Raw genomic sequence first — 21,220 nt, 5'->3', positions numbered from 1 at the left:
CCCAGCATGCTCCTGGCTCCTGCATGTTCCCAGCATGCTCCTGGCTCCTGCATGTTCCCAGCATGCTCCTGGCTCCTGCATGTTCCCAGCATGCTCCTGGCTCCTGCATGTTCCCAGCATGCTCCTGGCTCCTGCGTGTTCCCAGCAAGCCCACAAATTAGGCTTGCTTTCTAGAGCTGCCCGTGGCCCTCTGCAGGTCTCGCCCTTCCTTCCTGTGCCGTGTGAATTGCTTTAGTGACAGATGGAACAAACTTAACTGTCGGTTATGAATGCCAGGTTATTAAAAGGATTTAATATTGTACCAAATTTTCTATTACTTGGCATAATATTGTAACAGCTTATTTATAACCAAGTCCGTGTCTGTGCTTTATAGTCAGAATATAAAAATTGGCTCACTGGCATGGCTGGTGACGAGGGACTTGTTTTGAGTCCCTTTCTGCTGTCTCCCTTGACCAGACAATTGCTGGTCCTTTAACCTGATGCTGGACTTGCTGCAGAAGTACACAGTGGTATCAGAATTTGACTTTGACTTTGGGGAGTGCTGTGTAGTTGGATACTGAGGAAGGTCTCTTGATTTACCTGTTTGGCTTATGGTGGAAGTTCCTAGCATGCTTTGGCTGGGTTTGTTTCTGCGTTATTGAAAACACAAGGCAGATGTTCCTAGTGTATTCAAGATGCGGTCTTCCCCATAGGTCCTTCCAGGTCCTTCCATGTGGGAAGACAGCTCTAGGTCTCCCAGGCCAGCTCCCTCCTGGTAGTTACAAATGTGTGTGATTTCCATGTGTTTGGATTCAAAGGCTGTAGGGCCTCTGTGACCTCTGAGCCCTCAGATGCACCTATAGGGCCAATATTCACGATTCCTGGATGCCTGTTCTCTGAGCTTGCCCACTGCTGTGGCTACCATGCAGAGGAAATACTTTGCCCCCAGAACCACGTAGGTACAGTGAAGCAAAGACAGTTGGCGGGGAAGGTTGGTGAAGGCCAGTCAGTTGTGCCTGGTGCACCCAGCAAGGTCACATCTGGAGCAGTAGGGAAAGAGGTCAAGTCCAGTTTCCTGGATCCATTTCTGAGGTTTCTGAAGAATTAGCAGCTTACAGAAAAGACTCTTGATGGTGTTGGAAATGGAAGGACAGGTGTCTGGGGTGGAGACCAAGGGAGACACTAGGAAAATTTCTCCTAGAAATTGAACCTCTGGAGTGTCTGGACTTGTGTGTAATGCTGCCTATACCTTGAGAGCATACTTTGTTTTCCAGAGAGCGTACTTTTCTCTCCTGAACCTTCATTTTCGATTTGAGAGATTTGTTCCCTGGCCTTTGGAGAAGGTGGGTGCAGCCGCTGGGTTCTCCCCTGACTCTTTTGGGTGTCTCCACTGTGGAGGAGGAGCGTCTAGTTTCAGGTCTTACCATGGTGGCATTTAGGCACTAAGTCAAGTGATTGCGTGGCTGCCCAGTAAGATCTCCCTCACCCCAGGGAGCCGCCAGCCAGCTGCATCTCAGTTCCTGAAAATGGAACTCTTTCTAGTCACTTTGGTTAATTAGAGACTTGAGTTTGAAAGCACAGGAGGTGTGAATAATGGAATATAAATATCGTCGGAGTCATTTGTGTGGTTTCCTTTCCTTCTCTGTCTTTATTTCAGAGTCAAAGCAACAGCGGGAACAACCAGGTTGGCTTTAGGAAGGCTCTTGGCCTTCCCGTGTGGACACTGATGTGTGCGGTGAGGAAGGGGGCCACCGGGGAGCATCAGGGCATGAACTTTAAAGTCTGGGTGTGTGAGCTGCGTGCGATGGTGCTGGTCGGTGATCCCAAGCGTCTGGAGACAGCAAGAAGATGACAAGTCTGGGTTGTTGTTTAAACCTGCCGTGCCCTGCGGTGTGGGGTCACTAGGGTGGTGCGGCCTATGGCTTGAGTCGCACCGTTGTGCTATGTACTGGGCATCTGCCCACTGCAGGTGGCTGGCTCTGGTCCGGAATGGCCGTGCTGGTGGGAGCCTCTTCCAGGGCTTCTGAGGAGATGCAGTAGGTGCAGCTTGAGTAAGTTTGGGTTAGCAGGCTGGATGCTGTTCTCAAAGGTTTATCAGGCTCTTGGGAAGGTTTTATGCAGCATTTCCTGAGGATTTAAATCTGAGATGCCTCCCTCTCCCCTGTAGATGTCATTTTTCTGTCAGAGTTCAGATTATAGACTCCCTCTTTTTTTTTTTTTTTTTGGTTCTTTTTTTTCGGAGCTGGGGACCGAACCCAGGGCCTTGCGCTTCCTAGGTAAGCGCTCTACCACTGAGCTAAATCCCCAGCCCCATAGACTCCCTCTTAAAGTGGTCTCTCTAGTCCCCATGCTTTGATAGGGGAGGCAACTGGGCTGGGAGCCCCAGTGTGGAGAGCTTAACTTGCACCTCCTGTGGTGCTCTCTTGTCTGTGCTCTGCACCCAGGGATCCTTCCTTTCAGCCTTGGTTGGTGACAAAAATGCAACACTTGGATAGTGTGCTGGACGTGGACACACTTTAAAAACATTCCCCTTTAACAGCGTGCGTGGTGGGCAGTATTTCTGTTGCTGCACATGTCACATAGTCTAGATACGGCTTTGGGGTGTGTGTAAGACTGTATCTATTAGGGACCAATAGCATGTCCTATAATCTAAGGGGCTTAAGACGATATCCGCAGGGGTCCTGAACCAACTCCCCATGGGCCGCTGGGGTTGATTGTGGTTGGAGCTTCATGATGGGCTGAAGAGGTTCCTTAAATGTGTGTTTTGTCTGTCTTTTGGGGGCAGAGTCTTGAGTGTTAGACTTCCCAACTCCACGTGCTGGAATGACCGGTATCTGCCACCACCTCTGGGAAAATGGTGTAAAATTTGGAAGGCAGGGTAAAGGGCTAGGAAACATATTAACTAGGAAGCAGTTACTGAGATTAGGGTAAAAATGTCCTGTTCCCAGGGTGGTGGCACAAACTGTGCAGACTCTGTGCATTCTGCTACTTGTTTAGCTCACATGAGACGTCTCAGGGCTGAAACCCTAATTGAGTGGCTTCTGAGTGTCACTGTCACCTTGACGCTTTTCTGTCAGGACTGGTGTGAAGATACCTCTGACTTTCTCCTCCTACCTTGGGTGGCTGCTTTACTTTCCCTGCTGGTTAGCTGTAAACTTAAGGAGTCCTGTGACACAGCTATTTCAGGGTGGCCATTGACCCTTGCCCTTAGGTCTGGCAGGGTGCCTGCCTTCTCCATTGGGGCTTCTTGTGTCTCATAGCCCTTCTTTACTACCTTCCTTGCCTGCCCCCCCTCCCAGTACTTTCCTGTCAGGCTCACTGTGGTTCAGCCTCTCTCTTGTCCTCAGGTCCTTGGCGACAGCTTCTCTCAGCAGGCCTCCCTCGGGGAGGTTTGAGTGAGGCCTCCTTTCGGATCCCAGGTTTTGTGCCTCAGGTTTGCAGTGCTGGCACCATAGGTGCGTTGAGGCCTTGCTGCTGAGCTGGCCTTATGTCCAAGAGTTGACGAGAGCAGGATAATCACTTTAACTCAGAACACACAGGGGTGGAGACTTCAATGCAGAGAACCCTTTCTTCACAAGGTTAGGCTGAGAGCCAACCCTAACCTGCAGGGGAAGCAAAGCCACCCACCCAAGGCAGGAGAGACCTCAGATACATCTTCACACAAATTGAACACAAGTCCAGATGTAACAAACTCCTTGATGTGAATTCCTGAGAGGCAGGGCACACCTGGGCCCATGCATCAGGCCCCGTGGAAATGCTTGGCAGAAGCTGATCTTAGATTAGATGGTGGAGTAGCGACAGCCAGAGCTTGGGAAAGGTGTGGGGAGGTGAGGGGTGGACGGAGGAGGAGTCTCTGTGTTCTAGAGCATAGGAGGGGAACCGAGGTTGGCAATAGCTAACTGAATTTTTCTAAATTGATAGCAGAGAAAATTTTGACTCTTTGCCCAGCATGAGGGAGTGATAGAGTAGTTATTCCAGTGCCACCAGTCTGCCCTAGATGTTTGTTGAAATGTCACACCATGTTCCACAAATGTGCAATTACCACATGTCAAGGAAAATAAGAATAAAAGCTTTATGTGGGTGAACAGGTCAAGGATATGGATCCTTCTTTGAGGCTGTTTTCAAGGAAAACTTGCAGTAGATTTTCCTCATGGCGGTGGAAGGGAAGCTAGACACAGCCACCACAAAACCCCTCACAGCTTGTCCTGTCAGCGTTGTGTGCCTCTCTGGTTGTAGTCACAGGACCAGGATGTGACAGGTAATGAGTGCCCCTGCCCTCTTGCAGACATGCTGAGGGAGCGACTGGGGGAGAACTCTTCAAGTCATTTTCTACTCTCCACCGGTAGGCGTCCTGGAGGCTTTCCTAACTTCATACGTTTTCTCCAGAGTCTCCGTTCTAACTTGAAGGACACTACTGTTTCCTCAACAGTGACCTCGCAGTAACAGCCCCCAGCCTTCAGTGTTGAAAGCTTGTGTTATGACTTGTAATTCAGCAGCTCACAAGACTGATCCTGCCTTGATGTTTGACACTGCCCTAAAGCTGCAGGTCAGACTGTCCCCAGGGCGCAGTTAGCAGCCCCTACTGACTCAGAGTTAAGTTAGACAGGGCTTGACTATTTGAATATACTCCAGTTCACCCTTTCTTTCCTTTAGCTGCTCCCCTCTTAGATTGTTGCTTGAGAGAATAACACATGGGGCAAGGGAGATGGCTTGGTTGGAACTGCTTGGATAGGAGAGTTCAGACCTCTAACCTCCCCTTGGGAAGCTGGGTGTACACCACTCGAACCTGTAATTGTAGTGCTGGGGTGAGGTGGAGTGGTTATGGAGATGGGAGGATTTCTCAGCTTAGCACTTGCTGCTAAGCTTGATGATGTGAGTGCTTATATATTGATCACCTTCACACACAGTCTGGTGCAAATGCACATGCATGCACCTGTCTGTCTCTCTCCTCTCTCAGTCTTCTCTGTCTCTGTCTCTGTCACACACACACACACACACACACACACACACACACACACACACACACACACACGGTTTTCCTAACAGTCCTGGCTGTCCTGGAACTCACGTTGCAGACTAGGCTGGCATTGAATTCACAAAGACCTGCCTGCCTCTACTTCCCGAGTGCTGGGATTAAAGGTGTGCATCCCTACTGTCCGGCTTGGCACAGCGTTTTTGAGAAGAGCCAAGTTGGCCATCTCTGTGAGCGCACATAGACTGGCCTACAGAAAATGGATGGCTTCAGTCTAATAGGCCCTGGGTCGTCATGGTTACGTGGAGACCTGTGGCATCAGGTTTAAGGGCCAGCCACACTGGGCACCTTCCTTCTTGTTTAGGGGCCTCCCTGCGCTCTGTAGCTGTGATGATGCAGTTGGAGTTGACCTTCTTCTGACAGTGAACAAAAGCCTCATCCGATGCCTTGGTGAGCACCAGAGCAGTTCTCTGTTGCACATGGCTGTGTGACCTGGAGAGGGTAAGATGGATTTGCTCATGGCTTCTGTGCGGTACTTAAAATTGGTGCTGTGTGGGAGCCTAGGGGCCCCCTCCCTCTCACGTCTGCAGTCAGGGCAGCCCCCCTCTGTGGTGTTCTTTACCATTTGGCGTCACCAGCTATATTCATGACTGCCAGGCTCAGCTGCAGCTGCCGTGATGGGAGTCACATGTTTGTTTTCTGCAGGAGTAAATTTTTTTTTTTTTTTTTTTTGAGCTGAGGACTGAACCCAGGGCCTTGCGCTTGCTAGGCAAGCACTCTACCACTGAGCTAAATCCCCAACCCCTGCAGGAGTAAATTTTAAACTTTAGTGATTGCCCTTGTCCTGGAGAATGAAAATGGCTTGTCGAGTCCATGGTACCATTACAGTGACGGGGACAAAGCGGAGCTCCTTGCTTAGCTTCAGTAGACCCAACACCAGCAAGGAGCTCTTGCTTTGAGAGCACAAAGAATACTTATTTCACTATCAGTTATGGGGCAGGCTCAGTGCCCAGGAGATAGAAAAGTTCTGCTTTGTGCTTTCTGAGGCTGGGTCCAGCGTTCTTTCTTCTCTCCTGAACACCCTGTCCTAGTGTAATTGAAGAAGGTCCCTGGAGACCTGTGGCAGTTCTCTCTTGGGTTTTTTATCTAGAAAGTTGGTAGGATAGAAATAAAATCCCAGTAAGGCTAAATATTTTACAAAACTGCAGCTGCTGTCAGCCCGCTGTTACCTGTGGTTTAAAGTAAGTGCTAGTGGACATCGTTGTGGCAGCACAGATGCCTTCTGTTCTAAAGCTGCCCTGTTCCTGAACATGGCATGAGCTAGGAGGTCAGAATCTTAATCATATTATGCAATGGGCTTCTTGTTGATGAAAGACAAGGCTTAGTTCTAGGGAGGTAAGTGGGCTGTGCTGCTGGAGCCCTGCAGTGCAGCACTGGCTCAGGCCTGTGGGAGAAGGACATCTGCTGGGGAAACACGAAGTGGATCGCCTGGAGAGGCTCCTTAAGACCTCTCAGAGGCACCACCATGTTAGGTTTTCCGTGCTATAATACTAGGGCAGTGCTCAGTGCGGCTGAGCTAGCCTGCAATCCCAGCACTCAGAGCGCAGGAGGGCAGGAATTCAAGGTTATTCCCTGCTACATAGCAAGTTTGAGGCCTTCCTAGGTAATTCGAGACATTGTTTCAAAACCCCAAATGCAACAGACAACAATCCCAACTCCGAACCTAAAGTGTTTGCCTCTCTCCCTGGTATCTTCCTTTGGTTGCCAGTACTCACCTCCTGACTCCAGGGAATCTGACATCCACTTCTGACTTCTTGGGACTCGTGCAGGCATGTGCACTGGTGGGAGTGCATGCTCTCTCTCTCTCTCTCTCTCTCTCTGTCTCTGTCTCTGTCTCTGTCTCTGTCTCTCTCTCACACAGAGAGAGAGAGAGAATGAATGAATGAATGAATGAATGAGAATGGTTTGTTTGGCTCCAGTTTTAGAGGGGACAGTCCACAGGTTGGGCATGGGTGTGGCGTTAGGGGCAGCTGCAGTACAAGCTCATTCCATTACTCCCCTCAGTTCCATGTATGGCATACGCACAGCTTCCCCCCCGACACCCATGTGTAGTGCTCACCTTTCTCCCGTCTTTTATCTTCTAGAAATGATCACACAGAAAGATCCAGAAATAATTCTTCCCTAGTAATGGCCTAGGCACACCTCACTCCACAACAGACATGGAGATTAACTGTTATAGGCAACAGATGCATTCTCGTGGCTACTCCTTTAGCAAAGGCAGCTGGGCATTAGAGAGAGTGGGAGATGAAGAAGGGGGGGGGGTATTGCTGGATGTGGAAGAGTTACTGGTGCAGCCTCGATTGCATTCATCATGTCGCGTGGTGTGGTGTGCGTGTGTGTGTGTGTGTGTGTGTGCGTGTGCGTGCGCGCTCATGTGTGTGCTCATGTACTGGTTTGGTTTTGAGTTTGTCTTCTGGGGTCCTGACTCAGAGAAGGGATTTGTGGGTGTAGGTTGCCTCCTTCTCAGAGGGTTTATGATTCCCATTTCCCGGACGCTGCTGTTTTTGGTCAGGTAAGTGAATCTTTGAGGTTGAATAGAAGCAGATGTCTTCAGCTTAAAATATTTTCCTGCTACCTCCAGGGCTCACTGCGTTGATATCCCCTGTGTGTTGGTCCCAGGATCTCCTGAACTTGAGAGGTCACCTTACCAGCTGCTTCCCAGTCAGCACCCAGGATGTGTTATACTCCAGTTTGTATCCAGAGGGCAGTAGTCAGTAGAGTTTTGACAAAATGAACTTCCATCAGCTGGTATCTGTGTATACTGGCTGGTTTTGTGTGTCAACTTGACACAAGCTGGAGTTATCACAGAGAAAGGAGCCTCCTTTGAGGAAATGCCTCCATGAGACCCAGCTGTAAGGCATTTTTTCAATTAGTGATCAAGAGTGAGAGGACCCAGTCCTTTATGGGTGGTGCTGTCCCTGGGCTGGTAGTCTCGGGTTCTATAAGAGAGCAAGCTGAGCAAGCCAGGGGAAGCAAGCCAGTAACATTCCTCCATGGCCTCTGCATCAGCACCTACTTCCTGGCCTGCTTGAGTTCTAGTCCTGACATTCTTTGGTGATGGACAGCAATGTGGAAGTGTAAGCTGAGTAAACCCTTTCCTCCCCAACTTGCTTCTTGGTCATGATGTTTGTGCAGGAATAGAAACCCTGACTAAGAACCTGTGCCTTTTTCAGTGCTTGAATTCAACAGTGTGCTTCTCTTCACCAAGTCTGCTACTCCACCCCGGGGTGACAGGTCACAGCCCTTCGCAAGCCACACAGATGCTACTCTGTCCAGCAGGGGAAAATGTCTTAGCGCTCAGACCCTCCCAAGCCTCCTCTGATGTGTGCTATGCAGGTGTTCACTTTTGTTAACCAAAATCTCCACAGAGCCAAGTCTGCATTCCACAGTCCTCAGTGACACCTGCAGCGTCTGTGCCATGCTTAGGGTGGTGTGATCACCAATCTTCCTGATGCTGTGACCCTTTAATACAGCTCCTCATGTTGTGATGACCCCCCCCCCCACACACACACTATAAAATCATTTCATTGCTACTTCCTAACTTTGTATTGCTACTGCTATGCAAATACCTGATAGGACACGCACACGCACACACACGCACACACACACACGCACGCACACACACGCGCACACACACGCGCACACACGCGCACACGCACGCGCACACACGCGCACACGCACGCGCACACACGCACACGCACGCACGCACACACACACACACGCACACACGCGCACGCACGCACGCTCCAGTTCAGAACTGCGGCTCAGGTGAAGCACTGGAAACCTTTGAGTAGTACAGTGCAGAAGGAGCGGGAGCAGGGAGCTGGTCTCCGCCACAGCCTGCCCTCCCATGGTCCCAGGATGCAGAAGGGACACACACTTGAGCTAATACAGAAACAGGAGCTCAGTTTGTGGGCCTCGCTCTCGTGCCAGGGTCTGTCTCACGTCATTTCCATTGGCAGCTCACCAAGGTGGATGCTTTGGAATTTGGAGCACACAGGAGGAAAGTGAGTTGTGAACTTGCCAAGTGGGTGGCGGTGACATCTACGAAGGGCAGAGGTCATCTACAAATCAGGCTACAGGACTTGTGTCCATGATCATCTTCCGAGAAAGGGGCATTTTTTATTCGTTCATGTATTTTTTTTTCCTTTTTAAACAAAATCCATGTCGTAAAGCCTGCAGTGCCAAGCCAGGCCCAGACCTTTGTCACATGTCCTGATCTTACCGTTTGGTTATTGAACTGACAGGCCTTCAGGGTACAGCGCAAATATAAGGTGGATCTCTCATCCGACTCCTGCTGGAATAATAATACACATATTATTTCCTGTGGGGAATCTGCCCTGGCTTATTTTTCCTGATCTGGACGCCATTAAGATTTACAGACTTCGCACGCACACAGGGGTTTCTGGGTCCGTGCATCTATGCATGGTAGCCAGAGGTGCACGTGGGACAACCTCCTATGGCTCTTTAGCTCTTAGTGAGAAGCTGGGTCCTTCCTCGATCTGGGGCTGGGAGCCAAGTCCCTATCTCCATTTCCCTCTGAACTGGAGTCAAAGGCCCGTACATGGTTACACGGCTGCTTGGCTCAATCTGATCCCAGCGATTGCAGAGCAAGTGTTCCAACCCCTGCCCTCTCTGCACCCTGTTCTTAGGGTCGGTGTGGGACCTCCCTTTCAGTCACCGGGTTCCCGGTCTTGGGAATAGTTCCAAGCACATTTGCTTGCGGTGTTAGTGCTGCTCTGTGTCTATGCTAAATTCCTGTCTTCAGGCAAACACTACCAAAGTAAAGAGAAATGGGAACATTCTGGCTGTGGCTGATCTCCCCAATACTACAAAGTTCACGTTTTAAGAAGAAAGAGGACTGGGGATGTAGCTCAGTGGTAGCTGCTTGGCATGGTGGGGTTCTAGGTCCAATCCACAGTGCTACATACGGTGGACCCACAGTGCTACATACGGTAAAAGAGAAAAGATGAGCGAAGCCTATGAATGAGGCAGAACGAAGTAGAAAGATGTAATAATGTGCTTGACTGTGGGAGGCGGAGGAAGCCCCAAGTGATTGTGTGTTGCTGGCATGGTCCTTTCAGGAACCCCATACTCCCAATCTCATGGTAGCCCGGCGCGGGGGGGGGGGCATCTCCCACCCCTCCCCCATGTGCAAATGTTGATAGTATGTTCAGACAATGCCACCATAATTTTTCTCCGGCCAGATAGATAGATGTTCAGGGCCTGAAGATTGCTTTCCTACAGAGACTGCGTCTACTGAGATTAACTAAGCCTGCATCCTTGTTTACCGGTATTCCGTAACCCTTCCTCATGGTCAGCAGTATGCAGTAATTCTGCCTTCCTGTTCAACTGTGTGTAATATGCAGGCTGAGCTTGGGGTGCTGTGGCTTTCGTTATCAGAGCTCAGCCCGCCTGACCCAGCTTTTCCCTGCCCGTGTACCTGGTTGTGTTTTCTTCATTCTTTTGCCCCATCAGGTGTGCCCCCAGAGCTATGCTATGACTCTGTTGTGTGAAGCTCAACTGTACATTAGGAAAACACAAACATTTCCTGCGCTCTGCTTTTTCCGACATACAGAGCACACATCAGCTAATGCCTACCTTAGATGCTGCATCTGGTACACGGTGAACAGCACCAGCTGCTGACATTGGAAATCTGAGCTGCTTCTAAGTATGATATTTATAGAGTGGCGATACAGAGCAATGACTCAACGGTTTGCCTTGTAGAAGTTTGGTAGGTGCACGGAAATTACTATGGCATTCACCTTAGGTTGTGTGTGTAAAGATGTGTTCAGATTGTATTCAGTTCTGGATCGCTTCTGTAAGATCTCTTACTACACTCATATAAATATTCTGAGGCGGAATGGAAAAAGAAACAAATCCCAAACATTCCAAACATACCCGTGTGATCTCATGCCTTTTCCAGCATGCGCCATAACGTAGGTGGCCCAAGCTGATACATCAACCTTTACCTGTGGAGGCTGGAAGTCGGCAGCCAGGGCTCGGCAGGGTTGTATGTTTAGGGCCCTCTCCTTGCTTCTCCTTGTGTCCTTATGAGATCTGCTGGTGTTCTGATTTGTGTTTCTAATGACATGTGCAGATTGAACTATGGCTGCCACAAACTCTCCTTTTCACTTACCCCCCCTTAAACGCTGCCTCTGAAGACAGCCATGTTCCAAGGTATTGGGGGGGGGGGGTTAGTGTGGCTGAACTTCTAAGCTGAACGTCCATCTCTCTGTGCTTCAGTGGGCTAGGCTTAACTGCCCATCCCAGTATCACCAGTTAAAGAGACAGTGGGAGTGCCAGAGAGAGGGGATTTGACCAGGCTTGCCTTGGGAGGAGGGGCAGAAAAGAGGTTCAGTGATCCCAAGTTGGTCTTTGGGGTTCTGGCTTTAGGTTTAAAAAGAGGAAGAACTGGGGCCAAGGGTAAGGAGGGTGTGTAATTAAGTAGTCTGCTTGGTCTTTAATTCAGATCTGGTTCTGCAAAATAGTCCAGAAGCTGCTGGGTAGCCATCTTTGAAGGGACCAGCCCAGGCCTGAGGAAGGATGTTTCTTGTTCTAGAACCCAGCCTCCTAATACTCGTTCTATGAATGAGTACTAAGGCTGAGGACAGCTCTCTGTGCTGGCCCAAAGGGAGGATGAGGTAGGATGGGTGTCACCGGCTTTTGCAGTGAGTGATTTTCATGTGTACATGGAATCAAGCAGGGACCTGACAAAGTAAAGCAGGTCAGGGGTTCCTAGGTTTTCAGGGCCAAAGCCTGGCTCTTTCAGTCCCAGGAGCCTGTGTTTGATAACCATTTCCTTTGCACCAACCAAGGACACAAGTAGTGGAAGGCAGAGAAGGGAGATTTATTCAGTCACTCCAATCCCAGCGCTTCATGTCTGCCCTTGAGCCCGGGCACTGACGTCTTTAGATTTAACGTAGAAGGTCAGAAGCACGCAAAACTGAGCAGTCTCTCCAGGCATGGTCTCACACTTAGTGGCAGTCTGTCTTTCAAGGTTGCCTGTCCAGTTGTCAGTGTGAACTCTTCCTGGCAGACAGGCCCCTCCTCCTGACTAGCACACCCCTTCCTATCTCAGTGTCTGGGGGATGTCAAGTCTGATAGTGGGAAGTGTCTCCCTTTAAAATGTCTTCTCTCTTTCCAGGACTGACACAAACAGATACAAAATCAAAGTAGAAGTGCCAGGTCTTCAGCCTGCTTTTTAATTGGCTTTTCAGCAAAAATAGTTTCTAATCACCTATTAGGACTTCAGAGGACGGGGTGAGGGTTGGGGCACATCATTACGGTAAGGAAACTTGTAACAATAAAACCAGAAGTTAAAGTAACACCTGTAATCTGAGTTCCTGAGAGACTGAGGCAGGAGGATTGTGAGTTATGAAGACTTTGCCTTAAAACCTAAACCTGCCTGACAACAAAACCCCCAGACAGCAGCATAAACAGGAATACAGTGTATATACAGTGGGGGGAAGCACACTTGCAGACATGGCTGGAGGCTCTACTTGACAGTATCTGGAGGCACAGCCATTGATCAGCTGCCTCTTAAAACTGAACTGGATTTTCTGATGGGAGAATGGCAGATGTGAACACAGCAATCTCGTGATGTCCATGGACTTGGAGTAGTTGTGCAAGAGAGACAAGACTCTGGGTTTCTCGGGATACTCTGTAGGGAAGTTTCAGTTGAAAGGAAGGTGTGCCCAGTGAGTGGAGTATTAGCATTTTGGTAAGGAGAAAGATTTTTCTCTCTTCTCCCCCCCCCGCCCCCCCCCCCCGTGTGTGTGTGTGTGTGTGTGTGTGTGTGTGTGTGTGTAAGTTAAAGCCATGTCTATGAGAGTATGCAAGGTACCACAATAACTTGGTAGGCTTGTGGCTGGTAGGTAGCTTGGGGGCCAAGGGCGAAAGGGAAGCTTCTCAACCTGGATATATACTTTAGTGCTTCAAAATATTTTTTGACTCTTAAAGAGTCAGAATTTTACTAAGAAAATTATTGAATAATGATCCTATATCCCTCATGGGAAAAGTCATTGATTTACATGGAGGTCACCTTAAAAATTAAAATAATTCAGGTACATTTTGTTGCAGTCCTATGAAGCCTGCTTGTGTGTTTTCTGGTATCCAGGTTTTCCAGGGCATGGTCACCCCTCCTCCTCATAGTGCTAGTGTAGGGTCCTTCTCCAGGACAGGTCTCTGCGGCCTCCCCAGACCTCCCTGCCCTGAGACTTCCAGTGCAGGCGAGTCAGTTCCAGGTTCCATTTTGCTTTGAAGTGATCATTCGTCTTAATTGGGACAATTTGGTTTCACCAGCTTATTTCCAGGCATTTATGGATGATGTCATGACTGATGTCAGCATTTGCTTAGTGAATGAACGTCACTGTCTCTCTTGAGCACTATGTGAGCTGTGAGGTTTCGGTTACTGTGCTCTGCATGGGTGGGTGGTGAACACATATGAGCTAGAACTTTGTGGCCCAGGTTCACCTCCCGTCTGGAACGGATTATCTAGCACAGACTAGCCTTGAGCTCATAGTCTTCATGTCTCAGGGCCTAGCCCCACCCCATGCTGGGATTGCAGGGGGCACCACCACATCAGGCTGAAGCTCAGAAGATTTAAGTGACTTGCCTAATGTCTCCTGGTGGGTTAGACATTCTTCCTGCTTCAGTGTTCGTTTGCAGTGGTCACCCTTGGCCTGGCGAGTAAGGTTGAATTGGCTTTCTGGTGTGAGCATTCTCTGGGATGGCTGTTGTGTGCATATATTGGTGGTGTGCAGGCTTCTTCCTTCCCATCATTCATTCTTCCCTAAGCAGTTACATCACTGTTGCCGTAGAGAGGCTCTTCAACCTAGAGATGATAAAGGGATGTGGGCAGCTGTGTGTGGGTTACCTGAGACAGCCGTTTGCATGAGGAACTTGAGCACCCTTGGATTGTGTGATACCAGCTTGGCTCTTGGAACCCATAGACACGGACAGGCGTATACCTTTTGATGGGTTCTTGTTTGAGGGTTGTTGGTGGAACCAACAGATGGCTAACTTCAGGTGCCCTCTGCAGTGCTGGTGTTGTGAATGGTGTGCTGACAGGCCTTGGGGTGTAGACTTCAGAGCTGTGCCGTGATTCTGTGCACACCAGCAGGTTCTAAGACAGGACTCTTCCCTCGTTCCCGTTTTTAAAATGTAAGTGTATTGAGTTCTTTTTCTGGCAAGTTCAAACATGTATAAAGTACATTCAAGTTGCTGCCCTCTAGTCTCCCTCCCACCGCATTCTTGCTGCACAAAATCCTTTCCCACATTTGTGTCTCTTGATTTTGAGGCCACATTGTGACCATGGGTTTAGAACTGTTCCCCGAGGACACTGTACCCTAATGTCCACAGCAACTCTGTTCTCATCAGAATGGGAGGTGGACCAGGCTTATTGGTCCCCATTTCTGGAAAGAGGAAGCCATGGTTGGAGCTGTAGTTTGGGGGTTATTCTGGCCTGGCAGAGAAGGGGCCCAGTGGGAGGAGGCAGGTAAGCCTGTGAACCACGAAGGACCGCCTTGAAGGCTGGGCAGGTCACAGTGCAGTTAGTAGGTGTGGGTGAGGGGCAGCTGGGGAGTGTGTGCAGGAGGGAGAGTTCAGGACATGGCTCTGCTAATCTAGGCTATTCCTCTGCGCCATTCCCCTCCAGGTACCCGTCCACCCTGGCTCTCCTCACACTCTTCCTCGGTGTTAGCTGTCCCCTTCCTTAGTGCCTGGCAGCTGGAGTTTTGGAGATTGAGGCGTGGTGGTGAAGGCTGTGGAGAGAGCTTGGTCCAGCTTCCCAGGGTGGCAGTGCACACTGGGCTTGCTCAACCTCTTGTTGCCAAGGCAGTCCAACCAGGGTGGGGCTCCCTGATGTGGCTTCCACACCTCTGTTGTTGAGGCTGTTGTGAGTGGGCAGGGGACATGTAGGAGCGTTAGACACGGGACTGCAGCATGGTTGGTCGTTAGGAAATGGTAACTGCAGTGTTTGCCCTGAGTTTGGGCAGTGCCCCGCCTGTTCCTGGAGGAAATCAGACAGAAATAGGAGGGCTGGTCTTTCTACATCACCTTCCTCCCCAGGAAGGAGTTTGAGTCTGAGCTGTAGAGCTTTTCCAGTCAGTACAGGACCCTGGTGGTGTCAGGAGGGACAGAAGCCTGGGTCAGTGCCTCCTGCTCGTCAGGAGGGTGTTGGCTTCTCTGGGTAGACGTAGGAAGAGTACATTCAGTCAGCCTGGTGAGATCTGAGGGCCAGGGTGTGGTCACTTGGGTTTTGCTGTCCAGGAAGCAGTGAGGTAACCTGAGCAGAAGGTTGCTTCTGAGGCTACACAGGGGTAGGGGCGGAGGCAACGCTGCCTGGACCTCATTTTGCTGTTAACAGACCTAAAGCCTGGAAAAAACAAGAGATGGGAACTCAGTTGGACAAACCATTAAAGAGGTTGTGAGGGAGTACAAAAAGTTAGAGTGCCATTTAAGGAAACAGTTTAGAGTCACTCCTTTGTCACCCGGAAAGTGGCCTTCTTTGCAAGACAGTTTGTTTCTAGCTATTAGCTCTAGGGTACTTAGAAAGAGTTGCACTAGCCTTCACCAGCAGTCAATCTGAGGGAACTGTTGCCCAACTGGCCTGGAACTTACTATGTAGCCAAGACCAGCCCTGAACTCACTGCCTCTGGCTCCCAAATGTTGGGCTCACACAAGAGCTCCTGTGCTCAGGATACCGCTGCCTCCTTCCCTCCTCCTCTAGCTTAGCACACAGACCGACCGATGGGTTTAGTGTGGCATCTCCACACATGTATGTCATTATACTTTGTTCTTACCCTCCCTTCTGCTGAAGTTTCTGGAAATTCAAGCCAGCCCTTCTCCAGTAGCCACTACAATGAATAAATGCCATGTTTATGTAGACCCAGACGCCTGTGGAGGCTCTGTGCCTCTCCCCAACCGGGACTTGGCCTTCATATGCTAATAGGCCCGCCCCTTTAAAAGCTTGAGAGATTATTCTTAGAGCATTAAAAGACTTCACAGGTTGGGGATTTAGCTCAGTGGTAGAGCACTTGCCTAGGAAGCCCAAGGCCCTGGGTTCGGTCCCCAGCTCCGGAAAAAAAAGAACCAAAAAACAAAACAAAACAAAAAACAAAACAAAACAAAAGACTTCACTAGGACTATCTCGGATTAACCTCGGTTGGTGGAATTTGCTTTCAATTCTGAAAAGACCAAATACTGACATTGTTTGTGCATTAGTACCTCCCTGACAGACATTAGCACGTGGCTGACATGCTTCCTCTCCGTTGGTAGTGAGGATTGCCGTCATGGACTGGATCTGAAATGAGTGCCAGACAGATAGATGGTGGTTGGTTCAAGTCAAGAAGAGAGGGGGTACAGGTGAATTTCCCCACCTTGAACAACAGAGGTTCAGTCCTTGTGACAGGAACCACATGGCGGGTAGGTTGTGTTCTCAGAACCAAGGTGCAATTCTATCCCAAAGGGACAAGAGGCCAGAAAGGGAACTTTGGTGTGTCTATCCCAAACCCTAGTGAGTCCCTTAAAGACATAAGCAATGAGGACATTGATTCTAGAACCCACTTGGTACCCGAACCTGCAAGTATGCATGTCCCTTGCAGAGAACTGTGGGAGGTGTGAGGGAAGAGGAGCTTCGAGAGAGGCCCTGGAAAAGAACAAAGTCACATACTGGTAAAGGGGGGGCTGGAATGTGTGGCTTTAAAATAGTAACAAAATATTCTTTCCACTTAACAAATTTCTCTAGTTTTGCTTTAAAACTAACTCCCTCTTATTTCTGCTTCTGCAGGATACTAAATTATGGATAATCATGGAGTATCTCGGTGGAGGCTCTGCCCTGGATCTGGTAAGTACTACTGTGGCTGTGAGACCTACCTCAGCCAGTTCTTACTCCATGCTGGTTTGAACAGGAACACTCTGTCCATTTGACCTTTTCCTTAAGGAAGCATAAAACTATCCCTAACCCGTTTTCGTTTCTTAGACAGAGCTTAAAGTTACAGGTCTGCTTTTGAGGCCACTGGAAGAGGGGGTCATTTCATTATAAACCAATAATCTAATCTGTAGCAGCAATGAAAGCTTTTACCTGGAATTAATTGTTTTACTGAAGACCCCTTGGCTAATGTAGTCTTCAGACCACATTTACCAACTTCTGGTAGAATAGCTATTATTTCTGTAATGGCCACCATGTTTTTTCCCTTTATTTTTATTTTTATTTATTTTTTTTTTTTTGGTTCTTTTTTTTTGGAGCTGGGGACCGAACCCAGGGCCTTGCGCTTCCTAGGCAAGCGCTCTACCACTGAGCTAAATCCCCAACCCCCTTTATTTTTATGTATATGTATGGGTGTACTTGTATGTATGTCTGTACACCACTTCAATGCCAGGTGCCTGCAGAGTTGAGGAGGCTTTGGATCCCTTCGAACTTGAGTCACAGCTCATTGTGAGCCTCTATGTAGGTGCTGGAGAGGGAACCAGTCTTCTTGGAGAGCAGCAAGCGCTCTCAATTGCTGAGCCATCCATCTCTCTGGCCCTGTCATCTTGGTTTTACATTTTAGATTGTAACAGCTCTCCCCATAAACTTATGACATTTTTCATCCCCAGAGTCAGACACTATGTGAATATTAAGGCATGGCTTCAGATGTTGGAAATGTGGTCATCAGGCAAGATGTTGCATATATGGCCACCCGTGATCTTGCCAGTGTCCCTGGTGCATTAGAACAGAGCTGGCCTGACTTAGTGTTGCCTCCTCTCTAGACTTGCCCTGTAGGCTGGTCAGCCCACAGACTTGGAAGTAGAAGTTAGGGAGATTTGCAGTTTCACATTGGGCTTTGTGGGGTACTCATAGAAATGTGGCTTCTGTCATCCTGAAACACTGTGTCCATTGTGTCCATGTGTTAGAAACAGTTACTGCACTTGTCTTCTGTGTCCATTGTGTCCACGTGTTAGAAACACTGTTGCTGCTCTTGTCTCCCATGTCCATTGTGTCCACGTGTTAGAAACACTGTTGCTACACCTGTCATCTGTGTCCATTGTGCTTATGCGATAGAAACACTGTTGCTACACATGTTTTCTGTGTCCATTGTGTCCATGCATTAAAAGCAATGTGGCTGGGGCCTGAGGGAATGTGTCATTGGCAAAGTGCTTGTGGGGCAAGTGTGAGGACCTGAGTTCAAGGAAGGCTCTATCACTCTGGCACCAGAGATACCTGTCTGCATCCCAGGGCAGCAAGGAATCTTCCTGACAGGAAGAGCCTAGGCTCACTGGTCAGCCAGTCTAGCCAAACAGTGAGACCAAACAGTGGGGCCCAAAAATATGGTAGAGAAGAGGCTTGAGGATGATACCTGATGTTGAATGCTGGACTCCAAACATATTCAGACAGGAACTCATAAAACTCACACAGACGTGCACACAACACTTACAGGCACCATCGTTAATGAAATTGCACTCCTGACCCCTGTACTGGTAGGTTTGTGAGTGGCGAGATCCCCCAGATAGGCTGAATGCTTCATTTTAGCTATTAAAGGTGAGTCTTTCCTGATGAGATGATAATGAATGAGAGCTTCAGGAGGTTTTCCAAGGAAGGAGATACCCCCTCCCTCTTTGAGAGAGCTCCTTTCTTACAGTAACAGCATTATGTAGTTTCCTTAGAAGATAAACTTCTAAAATGACATGTCTCTAGAAAGCTAATAAACTAATTGAGGAAATTGCACATTGTTGCAAACCATAAACATTCTTTAAAATACTGTTCAAAGCGAAAATTTCAAGAACAAGTTGATATGGTATAATGCCAGGCTGTGATACTAAATGGGAAAAAATCAGCTGAATGCTTTTCATGCTCCTTTCTATAAATATCTACACTGCACAAAAAACTCTTCACTTTTTCACTCTTAGGGGCAATACAGGAATGTAGAAACTTGCTTCCCTTTGTGCAACTAGATCGAGTGTTATCCACCGTGGATTTAAGTTGTAGCACATACAGAGTTGTTTGTAGCGACTCTGTCCGCCTGACAGACAGCCCTTCAGAGCAGCAGTTCTGTGTCTTTAAGTGCTAAGTGTGTTCACTCACAGGACTGCTAATAATGGAATTTACTTGCGTCGATGTCTGCAGTTTTAGAAATCACGGAGGAAAATGCAGAAAGAGGTAGCTGCATTTTTGACTCTCACATGGTTTGAGAGTCCCTGGACCCCACCATCCTCATAAACATTTTCAATGAGAAGAAATGGCATTCTTTTCGGGGTACCCTGTGATTGGGTGCTGAAGGGGCATGATGCGTCAGCTCCTGGCTCAGTGGGACCTTCTCGTCCTGGGGTCTGGGGTGCTGCTCGTCTCCCAGTTGATTGTCTCTTCCCGTCTTTATCACATTCTGTCCTTTTTGCCCCCAAGCCTTCAAAGCAGAAAAAGAAAAAAATACTTCAGTAATGGAGTGTGGCAGTTATGTTTTGAATATTGGAAAGAATCAGGTTTATTTTGACAGGATCTCTTTATACATTTTAATGAATGCTGCATGAGTGAAGTTGAGAGCTATTTCTTTGAAAAGTTCAAACTGGCTTTGTTTATTGTCTTTCTCATTAATGAAGAGTTAGCCTGTGCCTGCAGGAGCTCTCTGAGGGCCTGTAGGGGAAGAGGAGACTGTCCTGATGCTGCTGTGTCCATCTTTGCTAAAGAGAGGGAAAAAAAAAAAAACTACCCACCACGTTCTGGATCCAGCATGAAGGATAGATTGACAAGGCAGCTTAGACATTAAGAGCACTGAGTTAGAACAGGCGTGTATGTGATTTTTTTTTTAAATGCGCTCAATCTGTTTGTTGATCTGCTTATTTAAAATTTAAATAATTAAAATAACTGTAGGACCCCTTGCTCACCCTTGTTCTTTGGCATGTACTCTGAAATCTGCTGTCTCATCTCTGACCAGACTGCTGCCTCCAGGGCCCTGGAGACTTAGGAGAGCTTGTGCTCTGCAGCCAGCACTTGGTAATGTCTGCAGGGTGGCATCAGTGCACAGGGCAGAGTGCCCTGCTGCCGCCAGGGAGCCGAGTCCGTGTGGAGCTGCATCTGAGGACGCACAGGGAGAGGGAGAGTGGGAAGGGAGAGCTGGATGAAGAACATGGAGTTGAGAAGCCATGAGTGGAGGAAGAGGTTTTAGCTGATTAGAGTATCAGGCAGTCTGCTGTCAGAGAACCTGAGGGCAGCCTTGAGATCTGATTATGAAGGAACTTTGCTATATTTAATCAGGCAAAGATGTTTGACCAACTTAAAAGTGAGCATACAACATAGTTTTGAAAAATCAGTATGGTATTTGGGGGAATGTTTGGGGTGAGCCTGCTGTAGGCACTCCGTAGCAGCACTCCCAAGTGCATTGCCCTCCCACATGTATGATCGTTTAGGGCTTCTCATGGTCTTGTCCAAGGTAAGATTAGGAGTGGACATGTGCCCCATCTGCCTACACTCCATGGTTTGAGTGGAGTCACCAGGCCACGTGCTGTGAAAGCCCAGAAGATGGTCTGTAGTTGGTAACTGTGTGCCCTGTGTGCTCTGATGATGACTGTCTGGTGGAGGCAGAATGGAGGCTGTGTGCGTGTGTGTGTGTGTGTGTGTGTGTGTGTGTGTGCATGTGTGTAAGGGGAGGGTGTTAGAAGTTACCTGTAGATGGGCTAGAGTCCACTTTTGCTGTTTCAGTTGCATTTCTGTTGCTGTGACAAAGCACCACCATCGAAAGCAACTTTGAGAAGAAAGAGTTACTTGGCTTACAGTTCCAGTACAGAAGGGCCAGTCGTGGAAAGGGGAAGCATGAAGTGAGCAGTAGGCGTGGGGACAGAGAGAGACATGTAGCGTGGCCACATGTCGCTGACCGCTGACCTTGTGCTGGGTGAGGTCTTGCTGCAGCCCTGGACCCCGTTCTGTTGTTGCGAGCAGGAGTGTGGAGCCAGTTCTGTCTTTTCCTTTCTCTCAGGTGACGAGAGCAGTGCCCTTTCCTCTTCCCTGAGTGCTGCCAGACATGAGAGAAGGTGCCTTGTTCATCAGCGTGTTTCAGACATGCTCTGGCGTGCCGTGCGCCATTCGGCTCCCATCCTGGTTAGAATTACCAATCATTTTGGCAGGCTAGTGGATACAAGCAGTTTGATTTTTTCTCTGTATATATAATCATATGAAGGACAATTCAAAGTTGCTGGCATTTATTTCTCTTTCGTTTTGCTCTCTTTTGAATGACG

General features: G+C 48.7%; 1 protein-coding gene across 5 annotated transcripts in view; it reads left to right on the top strand.

Annotated features, from left to right (window-relative positions):
* Stk24 (serine/threonine kinase 24) overlaps positions 1-21,220 on the top strand; it is a 95,969-nt gene that overhangs the window by 54,722 nt on the left and 20,027 nt on the right. For 4 of the 5 annotated variants that reach the window (XM_063274471.1, XM_063274470.1, XM_039093539.2 and 1 more), the window contains exon 3: positions 16,803-16,859. In XM_063274471.1, the coding sequence (XP_063130541.1) occupies positions 16,824-16,859 (36 nt within the window). In that variant the 5' untranslated portion in view covers positions 16,803-16,823. Of the gene's footprint in view, positions 1-13,413; positions 13,642-16,802; positions 16,860-21,220 lie in introns of those variants that run through there. The other variant, XM_063274472.1, reaches the window with a different exon arrangement.

Source organism: Rattus norvegicus, chromosome 15, assembly GCF_036323735.1.
Source record: "Rattus norvegicus strain BN/NHsdMcwi chromosome 15, GRCr8, whole genome shotgun sequence".
In the NCBI taxonomy this organism is placed as follows: domain Eukaryota; kingdom Metazoa; phylum Chordata; class Mammalia; order Rodentia; family Muridae; genus Rattus; species Rattus norvegicus.
The sequence above is the reverse complement of the archived record's forward strand: the minus strand, read 5'-3'. Positions and strand labels throughout refer to the sequence as shown.